Here is a 17,375-nt window from a genome sequence, read left to right as displayed (position 1 = left end):
CAAGAACTATATCTAAGTCCTTCTTGAAAACATTCATTAGTTGGCCTCAACTGCTTTCTGCAGCAGAAAATTCCACACGGGTTCACCATTTCCTAAGTGAGGATATTTCTCTTCATCTCAGTCCTAAATGGCCGAGCTGTTATCGAGAACATCATGCCCAGTCCTGTTGGGGTGTTATTGGTTTCTAAGAGAAATCCCTTATTCTTCTAAACTCCAGTGAATATAGCCCTAACAGACAGTCTTTGTTCATATATTTGTTCCACAATCCCAGGAAGGAGGCTGGTGAACCTTTGCAGTGCGCCTTCCATAGCTAGATCACTCTTGGTCAGATCAAGGGGCCACTACTACCCACAGTATACCAGGTGTGATCTCGCCAACACTCTACACTAGTGCAGAAAGACATCCCTGCTCCTGTACACAAATCCTATCGTTATTTCCTGCTGGACGAGGTGTTCATGTGGATGTTTTGTGAGCGACAAATACCCTGCCGACCGAGTTAATACGTGCCTAGAGGTGGAGGGAAGATCCAAAAGGCACTTGTGAAACCCAGCAGGAGTTAACACTCTGAGAAAGGTAGAGGTTCCAAGCTGCTTTAGCCAAGTCTGTTGACTACTTTGCATCTCAACTCTCGGAGCTGCTGTTTCCTACACAAAGATGGCACCTCGACTTAAGATCAGCATGTCAGTGATGTTACAATTTTAAATCAGGAAGAAATTTCCTGAAGTGGATTTCTGTTCATTTCAGTGTAATTCCGGTAGCCAATGTATATGTAGACAGTTCTTAAATAATATGTACTTTTTAATTCCATAATTAGTGTGCTTCTATAGACAGCTCAGAACGAATGCTCCACAAACACAGAATATGACTTGATTATTCACAGGGTGACTAAATGAATCATGCTCCACCAACATTACAGCCAAACATTGGAACTCAAAGCAGTATTCCCATTGACAAAACCAAAAATTGCTGGAAAAGCTCTGCAGGTCTGGCAGCATCTGCGGAGAGAAATCAGGGAGATAATGTTCCGGGTCCGGGAACTATTTCAGGTCACCGGACCCAAAATGTTAACCGATTTCTCTTCACACCTGCTGAGCTTTTCCAACAAGGTCTGTTTTTGTTTCTGATTTACAGCATCTGTAGCTCTTTCGGGTTTTACTTAATTTTCCAACTGAGATGTAGGTATTTGTCTAGGGTTTTTTCAACCTGGATTCTTAAAGGTTACAAATGCTGGGGTCCACTGAAGTGCCCCTTTGCAGTGTCAAATGTTAATTCCAACATCAGCAAACAAATTTGTGTAGTTCAACCTTTATTTACAAGGTGTTCATTCGAGATGGATGCCACACATATCCCATTTTTACAGGACTTTGTGTCAGGAGTAACTGGGTCAAATCACAATCTGCAAATCAGTTCCATGTGGCACGGTTTTATTAAAATATGTTCAACATTAGAGTTTTACATCATTGCCACAGTGAATCTGTGCTGAAACAATTCAACCTGCTCTCACCATCCCACTCTCTCCATTACCCTACACCAATCAGTGGCTCAGTGATTAGCACCACTGCCACACAGCACCAGGGACCTGGGTTCAACTCCAGCCTCGGGTGACTGTTTGCACATTCTCCCCGTGTCTGCGTGGGTTTCCTCCAGGTCTCCGGTTTCCTCCCACAGTCCAAAGGTGTGCAGGTCAGGTGAATAGGCCATGCTAAATTGCCCATAGGGTTCAGGGATGTGTAGGTTTAGGGGTAAATGTAGACTAGTAGGGGAATGGGTCTGTGTGGGTTACTCTTCGGAGGGTTGGTGTGGACTTGTTGGGCCAAATGGCCTGTTTTCACACTGTACGGATTCTAAGTATTCCTCCAGAGGTATGTCATATCTCTGCACAGGTTGGTTAGTGCGGCTGAGCAGTCTAAGGTACTGGATTAAGACTCCCTTAAGCACATCGACCTGGACCCAATATACTGACCACTGTAGCGGACAGCTGGAACTGACAACCAGAAGTGGCAGAGACTAACCACTATAAATGTCAGAGGAAAGATCACAGAAGCACTTCACAGGAGGCTCCCAAGCACTGAGGATGTCACCTAGACAGGGGATGAAACGTCTGCAACACAAATTCCCAGCTCGGCGAACAGAACCACAACAACGAGCTACAAATCTTCTCCCAAACTTTGAACTCCCTTCTCTATGGAGGCAAAAGGTTGAATCCCACTGTCGCCAAAAGTGTTTTGATGAACACAGGACAACTCATAATGGCAGTGTCTCTAACGCTGTGCCAGTAGATTAGATTAGGTTACTTACAGTGTGGAAACAGGCCCTTCGGCCCAACCAGTCCACACCGACCCGCCGAAGCGCAACCCACCCATTCCCCTACATTTACCCCTTACCTAAGACTACGGACAATTTAACATGGCCAACCCGCCTGACCCACACATCTTTGGACTGTGGGAGGAAACCCACGCAGACACGGGGAGAATGTGCAAACTCCACACAGTCAGTTGACTGAGTCGGGAATTGAACCCAGGTCGGTGGCGCTGTGAGGCAGCAATGCTAACCACTGTGCCACCGTGCCACCCTAGATCTGGGTTCAAGTCTTACCTGACATTGGAAGTGTGTGTCAAATTTTTGATTCAACTTACCAAAACAAGGGCCTGAAATAATGGGAAAGGGAATACACGAAGGAAGAAAGCTGTGCGAGACAAAATAGTGAAGTTCTTCCCAAGCATGTTGGCCTCACGGTCAGGCTGGCAGTCTCAGTAACAAATGGGATGAGACAAAGAAGCTTAGGAACAGAATTCTAATGCATGGGCCCCACAACTGCCAGGGATAAGGAAACCTTTCCTTCTGTTTACAGTGGCCTGGGTGAAAAACCAAAACAGTGTATTAAAAACAAAGTCAGCTTTTAAACATTTTCACCGGTCACTTTGACTTTGTTTCATTGTCAGAACTCTGTGCCCCTCCCAGGAACAGCAGGTTAACACAATGGGGGAGGGGGGTCAATGATGAGGGGCTGGAGTCACATAGGTCACACTGGGCACGCTAGACAGGCTTCCTTACCTACAGCAAGTCATTTAACCAATTACAAAGTCAAACTACTGTCCATCCTGCAAATCTGAAATGAAAGCTGACCGGGCAGTAACTTTGCAGATGAAAAGCTCAGCTCGCTGCACGGTGGCACAGTGGTTAGCACTGCTGCCTCACAGCGCCTGTAGACCCGGGTTCAATTCCCGACTCAGGCGACTGACTGTGTGGAGTTTGCACGTTCTCCCCGTGTCTGCGTGGGTTTCCTCCGGGTGCTCCGGTTTCCTCCCACAGTCACAAAGATGTGCGGGTCAGGTGAATTGGCCAAGCTAAATTGCCCGTAGTGTTAGGTAAGGGGTAAATGTATGGGTGGGTTGCGCTTCGGCGGGTCGGTGTGGACTTGTTGGGCCGAAGGGCCTGTTTCCACACTGTAAGTCTAATCTAAAATTACTGCTGTTTCCCCTATCTCCACAGATCCTGCCTGCCCTGAGTGCGCTTTAAGCAGTCTCTGCTCATAACTCAGTAACTGTCTCTTTTAAAGCTAAACACTGCCACCTTCAATCATTTTAACCAACAGAAACCTTTTTCTTCCCCAAGTTTCTCTCTCATGCTAGGATAGGAAATTGACTTCTCTGTTCCAGTTATCAAACACTTCCACCCCCACATCGCAATCTTCTGGCTTAAAAGATGGCAGCTTAGTATCTTTTTTTTTAAAAAGGCTTTGCAGCATATTCATCCTTTGTTGGCACTTTTTGATTCATTCATCACCTGGATATTTGACTGGTTTGGTGAATTGACCTGATTACAATATGTTGGCGTGATGGGGTATAGGTGTGACTTGGGTAGGTCGGGCAGCATCCAAAGAGCAGGAGAATCGACGTTTCCGGCATGACCCCTTCCTCATGCCCGAAACATCGACTCTCCTGTTCCTTGGATGCTGCCTGACCTGCTGCGCTTTTCCAGCAACACATTTCCAGCTCTGATCACCAGCATCTGCAGTCCTCACTTTCTCCTGCAGGTGTTTCTTCTCAAATGCACTGATGCAGGACTGACAATTACACACTTGGGGAAGGAGTGTATTTTTAAAAGCAATTTGCACATAATTGTGCAACTCTACACATAGAACAGGAATGAATCGCCCCAAGTGTGTGACTAATTCCAACGCTCCAGCTATCTTTTGTCCCCACTCAAACCATTACTGCAGATCCATCCCCACATGTAACACTGGAACAGTGCACACTTATCAAAACACCACGATCCCATTTCAAAGGCGGGGTGGGGAGTGTTACATAAAGATGAGATAACAATTGGTCCTTCTCTGTAGTCAATGCTAATCTGACAGTGACCATAAGACATAGGAGTGGAAGTAAGGCCATTCGGCCCATCAAGTCCATTCCGCAATTCAATCATGGCTGATGGGCATTTCAACTCCACTTACCCGCATTCTCTCCGTAGCCCTTAATTCCTTGTGACATCAAGAATTTATCAATCTCTGCCTTGAAGCGTCCCGGCCTCCACTGCACTCTGCGGCAATGAATTCCACAGGCCCACCACTCTCTGGCTGAAGAAATGTCTCCGCATTTCTGTTCTGAATTGACCCCCTCTAATTCTAAGGCTGTGTCCATGGGACCTAGTCTCCTCGCCTAACGGAAACAATTTCCTAGTGTCCACCTTTTCCAAGCCATGTACTATCTTGTACGTCTCTATTAGATCTCCCCTCAATCTTCTAAACTCCAATGAATACAATCCCAGGATCCTCAGCTGTTCCTCGTATGTTAGACCAACCATTCCAGGGATCATCCATGTGAATCTCTGCTGGACACGTTCCAGTGCCAGTGTGTCCTTCCTGAGGCGTGGGGGACCAAAACTGGACACAATACTCCAAATGGGGCCTAACCAGAGCTTTATAAAGTCTCAGTAGCACATCGCTGCTTTTATATTCCAACCCTCTTGAGATAAGTTGGAGTGAAAACGAGTGAGATCTTTCCACCGAGAAGGGTCCATTGATACTTTAGTAATGAAGTGTGTCCTCTGGAGTTGACCTATAACTTTGCGAGTGTGGAGACATCTGTGTCCCTGCCCTTTGGTCAGTGATTGGGAGGCACTGTCATTTTAATACCCTGCATTGCAGGATCTGGGGTAGACCTTCCGAGTAGCGACAGCCAGATTCTCACTGGTGATTGAGCAACAGTTTCATATTAGATTAGATTAGATTAGATTACTTACAGTGTGGAAACAGGCCCTTCGGCCCAACAAGTCCACACCGACCCGCTGAAGCGCAACCCACCCATTCCCCTACATTTACCTCTTACCTAACACTACGGGCAATTTAGCATGGCCAATTCACCTGACCCACACATCTTTGGACTGTGGGAGGAAACTGGAGCACCCGGAGGAAACCCACGCAGACTCAGGGAGAACGTGCAAACTCCACACAGACAGTCACCTGAGTCGGGAATTGAACCTGGGTCTCAGGCGCTGTGAGGCAGCAGTGCTAACCACTGTGCCACCGTGCCGCCCCTCAGTCAGACTCGACTGTCACATCCTTTCTGCAGACCCCCCCTCCCCCCGCCACCCTGTCTCGGCAGAGAAGGATACCCTAGTGCTGAGAGTATGGGCAGGGGGCTGGGACACAGGGGATGCTATCGATTGCAATGGATCAATCACCACGTTTTGTAATCCCAGACCCCTTCCCCAGCTCTTTGAACAACTCTCAACCTCTGCCTCAAACCTTCCAGCGTCCCTGTCAATCTGCTGCTTCTGGGAGGTTTTGTTAAATTCACGACACTCCTGGATGCAGCAGGTCAAGGCTATGGAGTGTGAGAGATTACATCTGCTCCCTCTGGCTTGACCTACAGAACCAGCCAGGTAAAGACAAGGACTGCAGAGGCTGGAAACCAGATTCTGGATCAGTGGTGCTGGAGGAGCACAGCAGTTCAGGCAGCATCCTGATGAAGGGCTTTTGCCCGAAACGTCGATTTTCCTGCTCCTCGGATGCTGCCTGACCTGCTGTGCTCTTCCAGCACCACTGATCCAGAATCTACAGAACCAGCTGTTCAACTGCAGGCTCTCTCTCTCCGTGACTCACTCTCTCTTTCTTTCTCTCTCTCTCTCGTCCTCCCGTATACCTCACACTTGCAAAGTTAAAGGTCAACTCCAGAGGACACACTTCATTACTAAAGTATCGATATTCTTTTGAAAAGTAAATTGAAATCGAGCGGATGGGATGTTGGGAATTGGTCTTTTCCCTCTCTGTGAAGGTCAGGTGAGAAGATGGGGACAAAAACACTCAGCAGAAATAGAGAGGTACAGGCCGAGTGCCCCCAGCTAACATCTGTCCTTCAGTCAGCATTGTGGGGTTCCGGGTAATTCTAACCGTTCATCCTGTTTGTGGTATTTAGCTGCTGCTTTCACTTGGTTGACATCCACCTTCCCAACAGCACTACCTTGGACAACTCTGAAAGCTGCTGCAGACACACGATGTCCCTCTTTGCTGACTGCCTTTTGTTCAAGTGTTCAGGCTGGGGTACATCAGTTCAAGTCTGTGTGGCGCAGTGGTAGTGTCCCTACCTCTGGACTCAAGGTCTGGATTCAGCTCCCACCTTGTCACAACACATCTGAACTGGCCCATTAAAATAATTACACCATGCATTGGAAGCAGCATTCACAATGAAGTGACTTATCAAAATCGGTTTAAATCACCATTCACCATAGAAATGCAGGCTTGTCACATTCAGTTCTCAGAGCTCCTGTAGTACAGTGGCAGTCTGTCTACATGTTTGAACAGGTTAATTAAAATTATCTAGAAATATAAGTTTCCTTACTCCTCTCCCAATGAGACAGGGACAGCGGATGAGGGATAGAACAGAAGTTGCTGGAGAAACTCAGCGGGTCTGATTGTTTTTCCTCTCAGAGTTGACATCTCAGGTTCAGTATGATTTCTTCAGAACGAGGAACAGGATTGCTGGGGTTGGATAGACATGAGCCTTTAGCTCTGCACGGGGGGGGCGGAAAATGAGACACAATGCACCAGCCTTCATCTCCAGCTTCACAATAGCAGAAGCATGGATCAAATGGCCTTTTGTTATTGCTACAATTCTATGAGGAACCATTAGAGTGTAAAGTCATGACTTGCACAATAACCAACTCCAAAATTAAATTAATCACCGTACAGAGGGATCTGAACGCCCTCATACATAAATCATGAAGCTAACTTGCCTTCCTAATTGCTGTAGCTGCAAGTAGAATATTGGTCATTACTGCAAAGGGAATAGAGTTTAAACATGGAACCACACCTAGAAGACAGTATACTGCTTTGGTCTTCTTGTCCAATTAGAGACCTCAGCACTTCATCGGTGAACCTGGGAACACCTCAAAAGACCTGCTTCAAAAACAAATCAGCAGGCTGCCGTGTTGGCATCACAGTCAGTGCAGCATCACCCCTCTGTACACAGAAGGAAGAAAATATCAATTGAATGAACATCTCAGGTGCTAAACGATAACGGAGAACACACTGATCTCCTAAAGAACCAGGTGTGTAAAAAAATTATATGGACCCAGATGCAGAGCTAGCAGAAGCATGGGCCAAATGGCCTCTCTCCCTTTTGTTATTGCTACAATTCTATGAAGGAACCTTGGGAGTGTAAGGTCCTGACTGACCAGGCTCCACTTCCTTTCAAAGATTGTCGAACAGAAGAGAGAGAAATTCTCACTGCCCACACACGTGCATCAATAGTAGACCACTCCTGCTCCTCCTTGGATTCAGAGCTACTTGATTTACACCATTTTAGTATCACACAGACAGAGGAACCACACGACCAAGCATTAAATCAAGGCTCTGTCCCACTCACTGAAACAATCCAAAGGGCGCTATACGAACAAGAGCAGGGAGGTTTCTCCCAGTGTTCTGACCAAGATTACCCCTCAATCAATATCACTCCAATAGATAACCTGAACGGTCACCTTATTGTTAGGGACATCTCCTGTTGCAGTGTCTCCCAATCTTACTCCAGTGACTACACCTCCATGACACTTCATGACTTGTGCACGGCTTCAGAATATCCCAGATAGGCACTGCGTAACTGCACAACTGACCATTTTCATATCAGTGACAGGCAGCGCTAATCTTGGTCAGCCACCCCCCCCCCCCCAAGATTATATTTCAAGAAACTGCAAGTCACACTTAGAATTCAGTTAAAAAAATACTTCTGGCCACAAAGATCTCTAGCAGTGGTGAGCGATTTGAGAGATCCGGCTCATCCATTTCTTCCTGAGGACTTGTACTCACTGCCTGCACTCATCCCACCTGCCCGAGCGTGCTGAGACAACAACAACTGTACATTCTCCATTTCATACCCATTGGGTGACCACTCAGCCACACAAAGCTGTGTCCGTCAAAGCTGGTGATTAGTTCGTGCATCAGCTTTCACTCAGTTTCCCGGATTGGCTGACACTTGCGTGGTGAATGAGCTGTTTGAACTGGCTTTACCAGTAGGATTTAGGAATGTTTTCTCTTGATCCCAGTTCATAGAAATCCTGATCCCACCATAATCGCCACGCTATTTGGCAAACTCGCCGCAGCAATTTGCCAAGATTGAACAGTAGATAAAAACATCCCTGCAGGATTACCAATTCTTAAGAAACTCAGATGGATAAAGGTCTTCTTTGCATAATGCTACAGCAAAAATATAAAACTGTTAAAGACGCTGTAGGCATGGCTGGCTGAAAACTCCTGTGTGGGAAAATAGTGCTGCGATATTCCACATCAAGCATTTTGAATAGGCTGATATTGAGGTCTCTTAACAATACCTGTGACAAAGGCTTTTGTTCCCAGTTAACATTTGCAGCTATGTAAACATACCCAACAACACATGGCAATAAGTGAGACCAAGCCCGGAGTAGAGCCGCTGGAGCAGTCAAACTGACCCGCTCTGGACAAAAAGAGTATTTATAGGGAAAGGAGACCTCATAGGCCAGAAAGATCAGGCAGACAAAGGATTTTCTCAACCAGAGATAAACCACATGTTTAATACCATTTAAACATGGCACCTTCCTTACACAACCTTAATTTCTCATTTGTGATGGCATGATGTTGTGCAATAAAGAATTCATGTTTGTTGGTCTTTGGGCCATCTGTTCACTCAAATTTCATGACCTTGCACTCTGATGGTTCCTTTATAGCACTGCATTGAATACAATCCAGGAGGCTTGCCTGCTAGTTGCTCCCTCTGTCTTCAACTCTTACTAAGTTTCAGTTTGCCAGCAGTGACACGCATTCTACATTCTGTTCAAAACAATCCCTCTTAAGAGGGACATTACCTCAAGTTCTAGGTATAATATTGACGGATGTGAAGGCAGAGATGGTGAAACAAGGGGGGGCTCTCAGGATGAGAAAGTTCAATCACGTGGATAGATTGGAAAATATTTGGCAAAGGGGACACAGAGACACGGAGGATGAAGACACAAGGAAGGAGAAATGTGTGCTCACTCTCTCTCTCTCTCTGGACAGATGGAAGCATTGGTGTCAATCAGCTCTAATTCTTCACTCTTCCCATCTTTAATTGCTATCTCTGTTCATTTCCTACCGCCAAACTACACATGCTGATGACACCAAAATTGCCAGTGTAGGGGACAGTGAAGGAGGTTAGCTCAGAGTACAACTTTGATCCAATGGGCTGAGGTGTGGTAATCTAGCTAAACGTGAGGTACTACAGCAAATCAGGGCAGGACTTATACACTTAAATGATAAGGTCCTGGGGAGTGTTACTGAACAAAGGGACCTTGGTGCACAGGTTCACAGATCCTAGAAAGCAGAGTCCCACAGTCCTGAAGGCAGTATTTGGTACCTTTGCCTTTATCCGTTAGTGCATGGAGTCTAGGAGTTGGGAGGTAAAGTGATGGCTGCACGGGATATTGGTTAGGCTACTTTTGGAATACTGTGTGCAGTTCCATTCTCCCTGCTAGAAGGGGGATGTTGTTAAACTGAAAGGGCTCAGAAAAGATTTACAAGAATATTGCCAGGGTTGGAGGGTTGACCTATAGGGAGACACTGAATAGACTGAGGCTATTTTCTCTGGACCATATAGAGGTTTATGGAATCATGAGGGGCATGGATAGGCTGATTAGCTAAGGTCTTTTCTGCAGAATAGAGGAATCCAAAACTAGAGGGCAAAAGTTTAAGTTGAGAGGGGAAAGATTTAAAAGGGACCTAAGGGGCAATATTTTCATGCGGAGCGTGGTGCATACATGGAATGAAATGCCAGAGGAAGTGGTAGAAGCTGGTACAATGTCAACAGAAGGGTTTGGATGGATATCAAGGGCAGCATGGTGGCTCAGTGGTTAGCACTGCTGCCTCACAGTGGCAGGAGCCTGGGTTCGATTCCAGCCTCTTGTGACTGTCTGCGTGGATTTCCTCCGGGTGCTCCGGTTTCTTCCCACAATCCAAAAGATGTGCAGGTCAGGGTGAATTGGCCGTGCTAAATTGCCCGTAGTGTTAGGTGCATTAGTTGGGGGGAAAGGTAGGATAGGGGAATTGGGTCTGGGTGGGTCACTCTTCGGAGGGTCAGCGTGGACTAGTTGGGCCGAGGGACCTGTTTCCATACTGTAGGGAATGTAATCTAATCAGAATCGAAATATGGGCCAAATGGGACTCGATTAATTTAGGATATCTGGTCAGCAGGGATGAGTTGAACTGAAGGGTCTGTTTCCATGCTGTATATCTACGACTGGGTGGGATGCTCTCCAGAGGGTCGGTGCAGACTCAATCAACTGAACAGCCTTCCGCACTGTGGGAATTCTATACAGTCACAGGCACAGGCTTCCCCACTTACCCAATTTGTGAAATAGCAATAGATATATTCTCAAGACCTGCAGTCCCAGCACCCTCTAAGTCCCCTCACAATCTGGTGCAGATGGACATTCTCTCATAACAACATCCTTCTCTCTCCCTCACCAAGCCCAACGCGCCACTCCACAGCACTATCTTTAAACAGAAGCAGTTCCTCAGATGAGCAAAATATTCCCACTCCTGGGAATGTCACTATTTATAATCTAAAAGAACAAGGTTTAAAATGCAGCAAGTGGTTTTGTTGGTGCATGGAAACAAAAGTAAGTTTCCAGTTACCAAGGGAGCAAGAGGAGGAAGCATGCAAGTTACTCGAGGGACAAAGGTTATGTGAGAATCTCCAGTTTATAGTGAGTGACAGAGTGATGTACCGCACTGAACATCATTCCTGTTACTTGTGAGTTAGAGAGTAACACTGATCCACTCTTTGCATTAGAATCAGCCAGAGAGATAGAGCCACACTGTCATATTGACTATTGCTGCAGATCTACAGCTGGAAAAAGTGTGAGCATTTCAAAATGACAATTAATCACCTCCTGATGTTTATTTACTCTTTTCAAACTCTGCCCCTCTTAATTTTGATAGACCTTCAGATTTGTTTCATGAAAATTGCTGAAGCAGCCTACCATCCATACGCTTTCAGAAAATTGGATATATTCAAGGGTGACTCCACAGGACAGGACAGAGAGTATGGTACAGTCTGTGTACAGAGATGGCCCTGAACAGACTGTTTTAGTTGCCTGCACAGCCCCCAGCAGCAAAATCATTTTGTTTCTAAATGTTGCCTCTTGTAGTTCCTGCAACATGGTCTACACAGACCTTGGGAAACAGTTCCAGTGATACATTTCATCTCAACTAACCACACGCATGATTAATGAAGTTGGATTCCAACCCTGCGCAAAAGGAACTCCCAAAAACTTGATTTTTAAAGATATCTTGAAGAGGAGACCAATGCTGTTGTGTAAGTGTCGTCACCTCCCCAATCTCACTCTCTAGGGTGCATTCACAACTTCCATAACAGTGAGGTGATCCAAAACTCTGCCACACACATTTCAACATGCATCATGATGTTCACTCATCAGCTTACTGATCAACAGACTCCCAAACCAGCTAAGCTTTTTGTTTCTACTTTGCAATCCTCACAAATCTCTCTCTTTATCATCTCATCCCTCCTCATCTCGAACAGGTCTAGCTCAGCTCTGTTGCAAATGCCCTAGTTCCCTTGCCTTTTCATTAATGGCAGCATTTACATATCTGGACCCTTGTACACTGGAGGTAAGAGCCCAACTCTCTAATTTGTCACATTCCTCAGAAGATTTTGATCCCCCGTCCTAAATCCCCCTCTTTGGTTTGGTGTTTATTTGTCAGCTTTTCTCTGGAGTGCCCTTAGACATTTTACCACATTAAAAAGGTGCTAAATAATTGCAAATGATTGAAGGGAGTAATACAACAAGAAGGGACCAGCAGTGTCCTGGCAATAGAAGATGTGAGTGACAGCTGATAAACTGGTCAGAATGATATACCTTCAGAAAGATCGCTCACCTCGTAGGATTATATAATGTTGATAAAACTCTCTTTTCTATGCTCTCAATTGTTGCCAAGCAGCAGAATTATGAGCAATTTGCTTCTATTCTTAGATTTTTTTTCTCTCATGCTGCGTGTGATGCCTCAACAGGTCCCAGTGTACAGCTCCATGAGCTTTTCTCACTGATTTCAGGCTCTGGCATTTAAATCAGTAGAAACCAGGGCAAGAAATTGGTTATTTTAAAGTGATTAATCCAGTTCATTCAGACACTGTCCATCTCCATTAGCCCAGTCTGAAAACCCAGATTAATACCAACGCTGAGACACTCTCCAGATGCTATCTTCGCCTTAGAGAAGTTTGTTTTTTCTATATAAATTCACCACAATCTACAGGAAATGAGGCAATCTGTCATTACACGATAACTCCAGCTTCTAAACCATGCTCACAGCACACATACGGGGGTTTCTAATCTTAAAACATTGCAAAAATCTAATGTTACAAATGAGCCTGATATTTCCAAGGTAACTTATATTTAATACAATTTCCTGATGATTTGAATAAAGGAAAAAAGATGAGGAAATTAGTGTTTGAATGATCAGATTAAACAATTATGTTTAATGTCTGCAAACAGAATTATGCAGTTTAAATAAAAACAAATCAAAGATATGAAGAGAAGGACATTCAGTCCCTCAGAACTGTTCAAATATATCATAGCTCAACTCTATCGTAACTCCAGTTTCTAACATTGCTGTCACATCCTTGATCTCAGTGTCCAATTCCACAACAGTCTTGCTTCATAACTTCTACAGCCTATTACCCAGCCAAGGAATTGTTCCACAAATTTCCAATTTGGAAGACCTCTGCAAATTCTGAGCAGGAATTTGGCTGCGCGCTTCTTTGACTGGTCACAAACAGATCAACATGTAGCTTTAGGCTGCAGCATTGCTAGCTCCCTGCTCCCCTGTCTCGATGGTGGGGGGGTTAATGTTGCTGCTGCAACTGCAGCTTTTGGCGAAGCAGCCAAGGGTAGGAGAGGGGAAGGTATGGAGGTCCAGCCAGTGGCAAAATCGAAGAAACCAGACTTGAAATTTAACCTTGCATTTCACAGCCAGTGAAAGACCGTTGATCATGTTGGAACATAGAAGCCAAAATGGCTACATGATTGACTGGGGCAGATTTAATATCTCTAATGAACCACTGTCATTCAAAAATGCACAGTGACACATTTCCTTGCTGCTACTTTAAGGGGACATCTCCTGGGATGTTGCAGTTCCAGTTTTCTGGAGAAGGGTCACTGGACAAGAGACTGGTTCTCTCTCCCCACGGATGCTGAGTTGATCCAGCGATTTTGGTTCAGGTTTCTGGGATTGGCACTTCCCTGTTTCCTTACAGAATGGTTACAGGCTACTTGACAGCGTAAACTTGGTGTTAGTAAACACTTCCTTAAAGGGTAAATTTCGCTTAGCGTTAACTCCGCTGCAGTGGGAGGGCTGTGTGTTTGTTCTAAACTCTGTTCCTCTCCTGCCTCACCCTCCGCCCCCCTCTCTCTCTCTCACACACACCCTTTTTCAGTATTCTTGGAACAAATGGCTGCATTTCCAGACTTGGTGCTCTGTCGTTCCTGGCCAGTTCAGCTCAGGCAGCAGTGAACACCCCGCACAGTTCTCTGGCTCGATCACTGCGAACGCGCCAGGACAGGATTGAACTGGTGGGCCGAATGGCCGCCAATCTGGAGCAACAGATCCACGGAACCCTCTTTTTTTAAAAAAAAAAACTTCGGTGGGAACTCATTCAGCGCAGTTAAAGTCTGGACAGTAAACACGAATTCAAATGAAAGACATCAACAGCATTTCAGAAACCCTCCCAACATCCTGTTACACTGACAGAGGTGCAGTCAACTGTGGACAGGAGGGAAGGGCTGGGGGGGGGGGGGGGGGGAGAGAGAAGAGGTGCATGGTTCACGTGTTATAGCAACATCCAATCTCGCCTGCAAGTGACAGCCTCCCTCGCCTCTCAGTCACTGCTCTCTGGACGGATGTCCGGACGCTACACACGTTTTAAGAGAGAGGATCCCAGCAAAAGGCTGCACTTAACGTTACAGTTCACACAGCTAGAGAGGGGAGAGAGAGAGAGGGGAGAGAGAGAGAGGGGGGGGGAGAGAGAGGGGGGGGGAGAGAGGGAGAGAGAGGGGGACAAAACAGTTGGCACCAAATGCATCGTCAGCTGCACGGTAAATTTTAACCGTGAAGATATTTTGTTTTAAATTGTTTGAGAAAAAGACAAGGCGCTGGTGCCTGTGACTGCGATTTCGTAGACATTAATTGTCACGGTGAAGCGAAAGGTTGCAACGACAGGGCGGTTGTCCGCATGTGGGCCAGGCTAAGTCCCTAGGGTCGGTCCGTACGCTGTAAGGAAACCCCCCCCCCCCCCCCCCCTCGGGGCTGGAGAGGGAAGGGAGGAAGACAGGACAGTGATCACCAATTCCCAGGGAACTGAACTTCACCCCCTCGTCACACCTTCCCCCTCCCACAATAAACATGTGGGCGAGTTATTTTCCCGGTTAACATGAACCGACACTGTAGTAAATTTCAGTCCAAGAAATCAAGATCTTAAACACTGCCCAAGACTGGAACTGTCACATCCTGGAAAGGGTGTTTCTGGGTGCATTCATTACAACTCAACTAGGTTATTATTCATTGAGATGTTTGGTTTGGTTAGGGCTGGTCTCAGGCTGGTAACTGACTGGTTAAACGATCCTAAGAGACCCAGTTAAAACCACGCCCTGTATTAACTCTCCCTGGTCCAGGGTGTCGAGACCTCCAATCCTGACCTACTGAATCTCCTTCACCCCCTGAGTGGATCTGCCAGGATCTGCAGATAAAAATGACAGGCATCTCACACGCCCAGAGTCCTCTCACTCGCCCTTGAGTCAACAGAAAGAAGGCAAATATATCGAAAAAAGATCATCCATTAACACTGGAGGATGAACACTGTCTAAACTACAGACATTCCACTGGCCCAGGCAGATGTTTCTGCGCAGAGTGACACTCAAAACAATCAGAAACTCTCTCTCTGCCCTCCACACACGGTGTTGTAAGATCCCGATCAGGATGGATTCCGATTGTGAATGAAGTTGCTGCCATAGAGTGAGCCAACAAGCTGAGAGTGTGTGCCTGGAGACAGGCAAATGGGTGAGAGCAACACGACCCACTGGACTGCTGGCTCAGCCTGGGTCCCCACTCTGTCTCACCCCATTCCCTCAAACCTCCTCCCCTCACAGCACACTGGCTTCTCCTATCAACATCTTGTCTGCCTTCTGTCCCCCTCGGGATCCCACTGAAAAATCTAACCCCCTCCACACAGCCTTCCTCATCACAGAGTGCACCCTCACTAGGAGCCTTCCTCATCACAGAGTGCACCCTCACTAGAAGCCTTCCTCATCACAGAGTGCACCCTCACTAGGAGCCTTCCTCACCACAGAGTGCACCCTCACTAGGAGCCTTCCTCACCACAGAGTGCACCCTCACTAGGAGATACTCACTGGCCGGGGCAGACCTCCACTCTCCAACCATGGGCACACTGTCCCTCATTCAGATATGGATGCCCCCTTCTTCAATGACCCAGCAGTGCCCTCCTGGTCACCCATGGGTGCACCCAATCCCTCAACCACCTCTCGATGTACCCCCACCCCAGTGTCGCCTATGGGTGCACTCTCTCGCCTCAGTCACTCATAGCTGCTCCCACCCCTCAGATACCCAGGAGTGCCCAGTCTCCCTCAGACACCCAGGGGTGCCCAGTCTTCCTCAGACGCCCAAGGGTGCCCAATCTCCCTCAGACACCCAGGGGTGCCCAGTCTTCCTCAGATACCCAGGAGTGCCCAATCTCCCTCAGACACCCAGGGGTGCCCAGTCTTCCTCAGACGCCCAAGGGTGCCCAATCTCTCTCAGACACCCAGGGGTGCCCCTCACACACTCACCGTTGTGCCCCCACCGCTCGAGATTTAGCTTCACTTGCTCCTGACTGAGGCCTGTGTTCTCATTCACCCCGAAGTGAGCGAGAACTTCCTCCACCGTTTTGCTGTGTGCCTTCTCCATGCTGCCGGCAGCCTACCCGCCTGCCTGCTCCTGGGGGACTCGGGGATCTCCGGCTGCAGCTGCTCTTCCTCCGGCGGCTGCTCCGCTCTCAGCCGCAGGTGTGTTTGCCTCGACGGAGGAGGTACCTCAGGCCCCGCCCACTGGACACAGGTACCGCCCACCGGGCACTGGTACCGCCCACTGAGTTCTGGTACCGCCCACTGAGCACAGACACCGCCCACCGGGCACTGGTACCGCCCACTGAGCACAGACACCGCCCACCGGGCACTGGTACCGCCCACTGAGCACTGGTACCGCCCACTGAGCACAGGTACCGCCCACCGGGCACTGGTACCGCCCACTGAGCACTGGTACCGCCCACTCAACATGGATATGTAACCCGGGGCAGAAGCCCCACCCATCACACTCAGGCCCCGCCCACGTACTGACCCCGCCTCCTCAAATATTACCCCGCCCCATTCCCAAGGACAAGCTCCGCCCTCATGATATTCCACAGGGAGTTACTGATTGGCTCCCCTGTTGCCGCGGGCAACCCCGGCCCCATTCTCAGGGACTCTCAGTGCAGTACCCTCCCCCACAGGAGATAACCCACAACCTCTGACCCCCAAACCCCACCCCCCATCAAACCCCATCCCCCACTCCCCAAACCCCATCACCCAAACCCCACCCCCCACTTCCCAAACCCCACCCCCCATCAAACCCCATCCCCCACTCCCCAAACCCCATCACCCAAACCCCACCCCCCACTTCCCAAACCCCACCCCCCATCAAACCCCATCCCCCACTCCCCAAACCCCATCCCCCACCCCCAAACCCCACCCCCCACTCCCCAAACCCCATCCCCCACCAAACCCCATCCCCCACTCCCATCAAACCCCATCCCCCACTCCCCCAC

General features: G+C 47.8%; 1 protein-coding gene across 1 annotated transcript in view; it reads right to left on the bottom strand.

Annotated features, from left to right (window-relative positions):
- The window catches only part of atp2a3 (ATPase sarcoplasmic/endoplasmic reticulum Ca2+ transporting 3), a 205,834-nt gene extending 189,214 nt beyond the window's left edge, over window positions 1–16,620 (bottom strand). Inside the window, exon 1 of the mRNA XM_060847938.1 lies at window positions 16,363–16,620. Within this exon, the coding sequence (XP_060703921.1) occupies window positions 16,363–16,480 (118 nt within the window). The 5' untranslated portion in view covers window positions 16,481–16,620. The remainder of the gene's footprint in view (window positions 1–16,362) is intronic.
- Window positions 16,621–17,375: the final 755 nt, after the last annotated feature.

The sequence above is a fragment of the Hemiscyllium ocellatum genome, chromosome 31 (genome assembly GCF_020745735.1).
Source record: "Hemiscyllium ocellatum isolate sHemOce1 chromosome 31, sHemOce1.pat.X.cur, whole genome shotgun sequence".
Lineage (NCBI taxonomy): Eukaryota > Metazoa > Chordata > Chondrichthyes > Orectolobiformes > Hemiscylliidae > Hemiscyllium > Hemiscyllium ocellatum.
The sequence above is the reverse complement of the archived record's forward strand: the minus strand, read 5'-3'. Positions and strand labels throughout refer to the sequence as shown.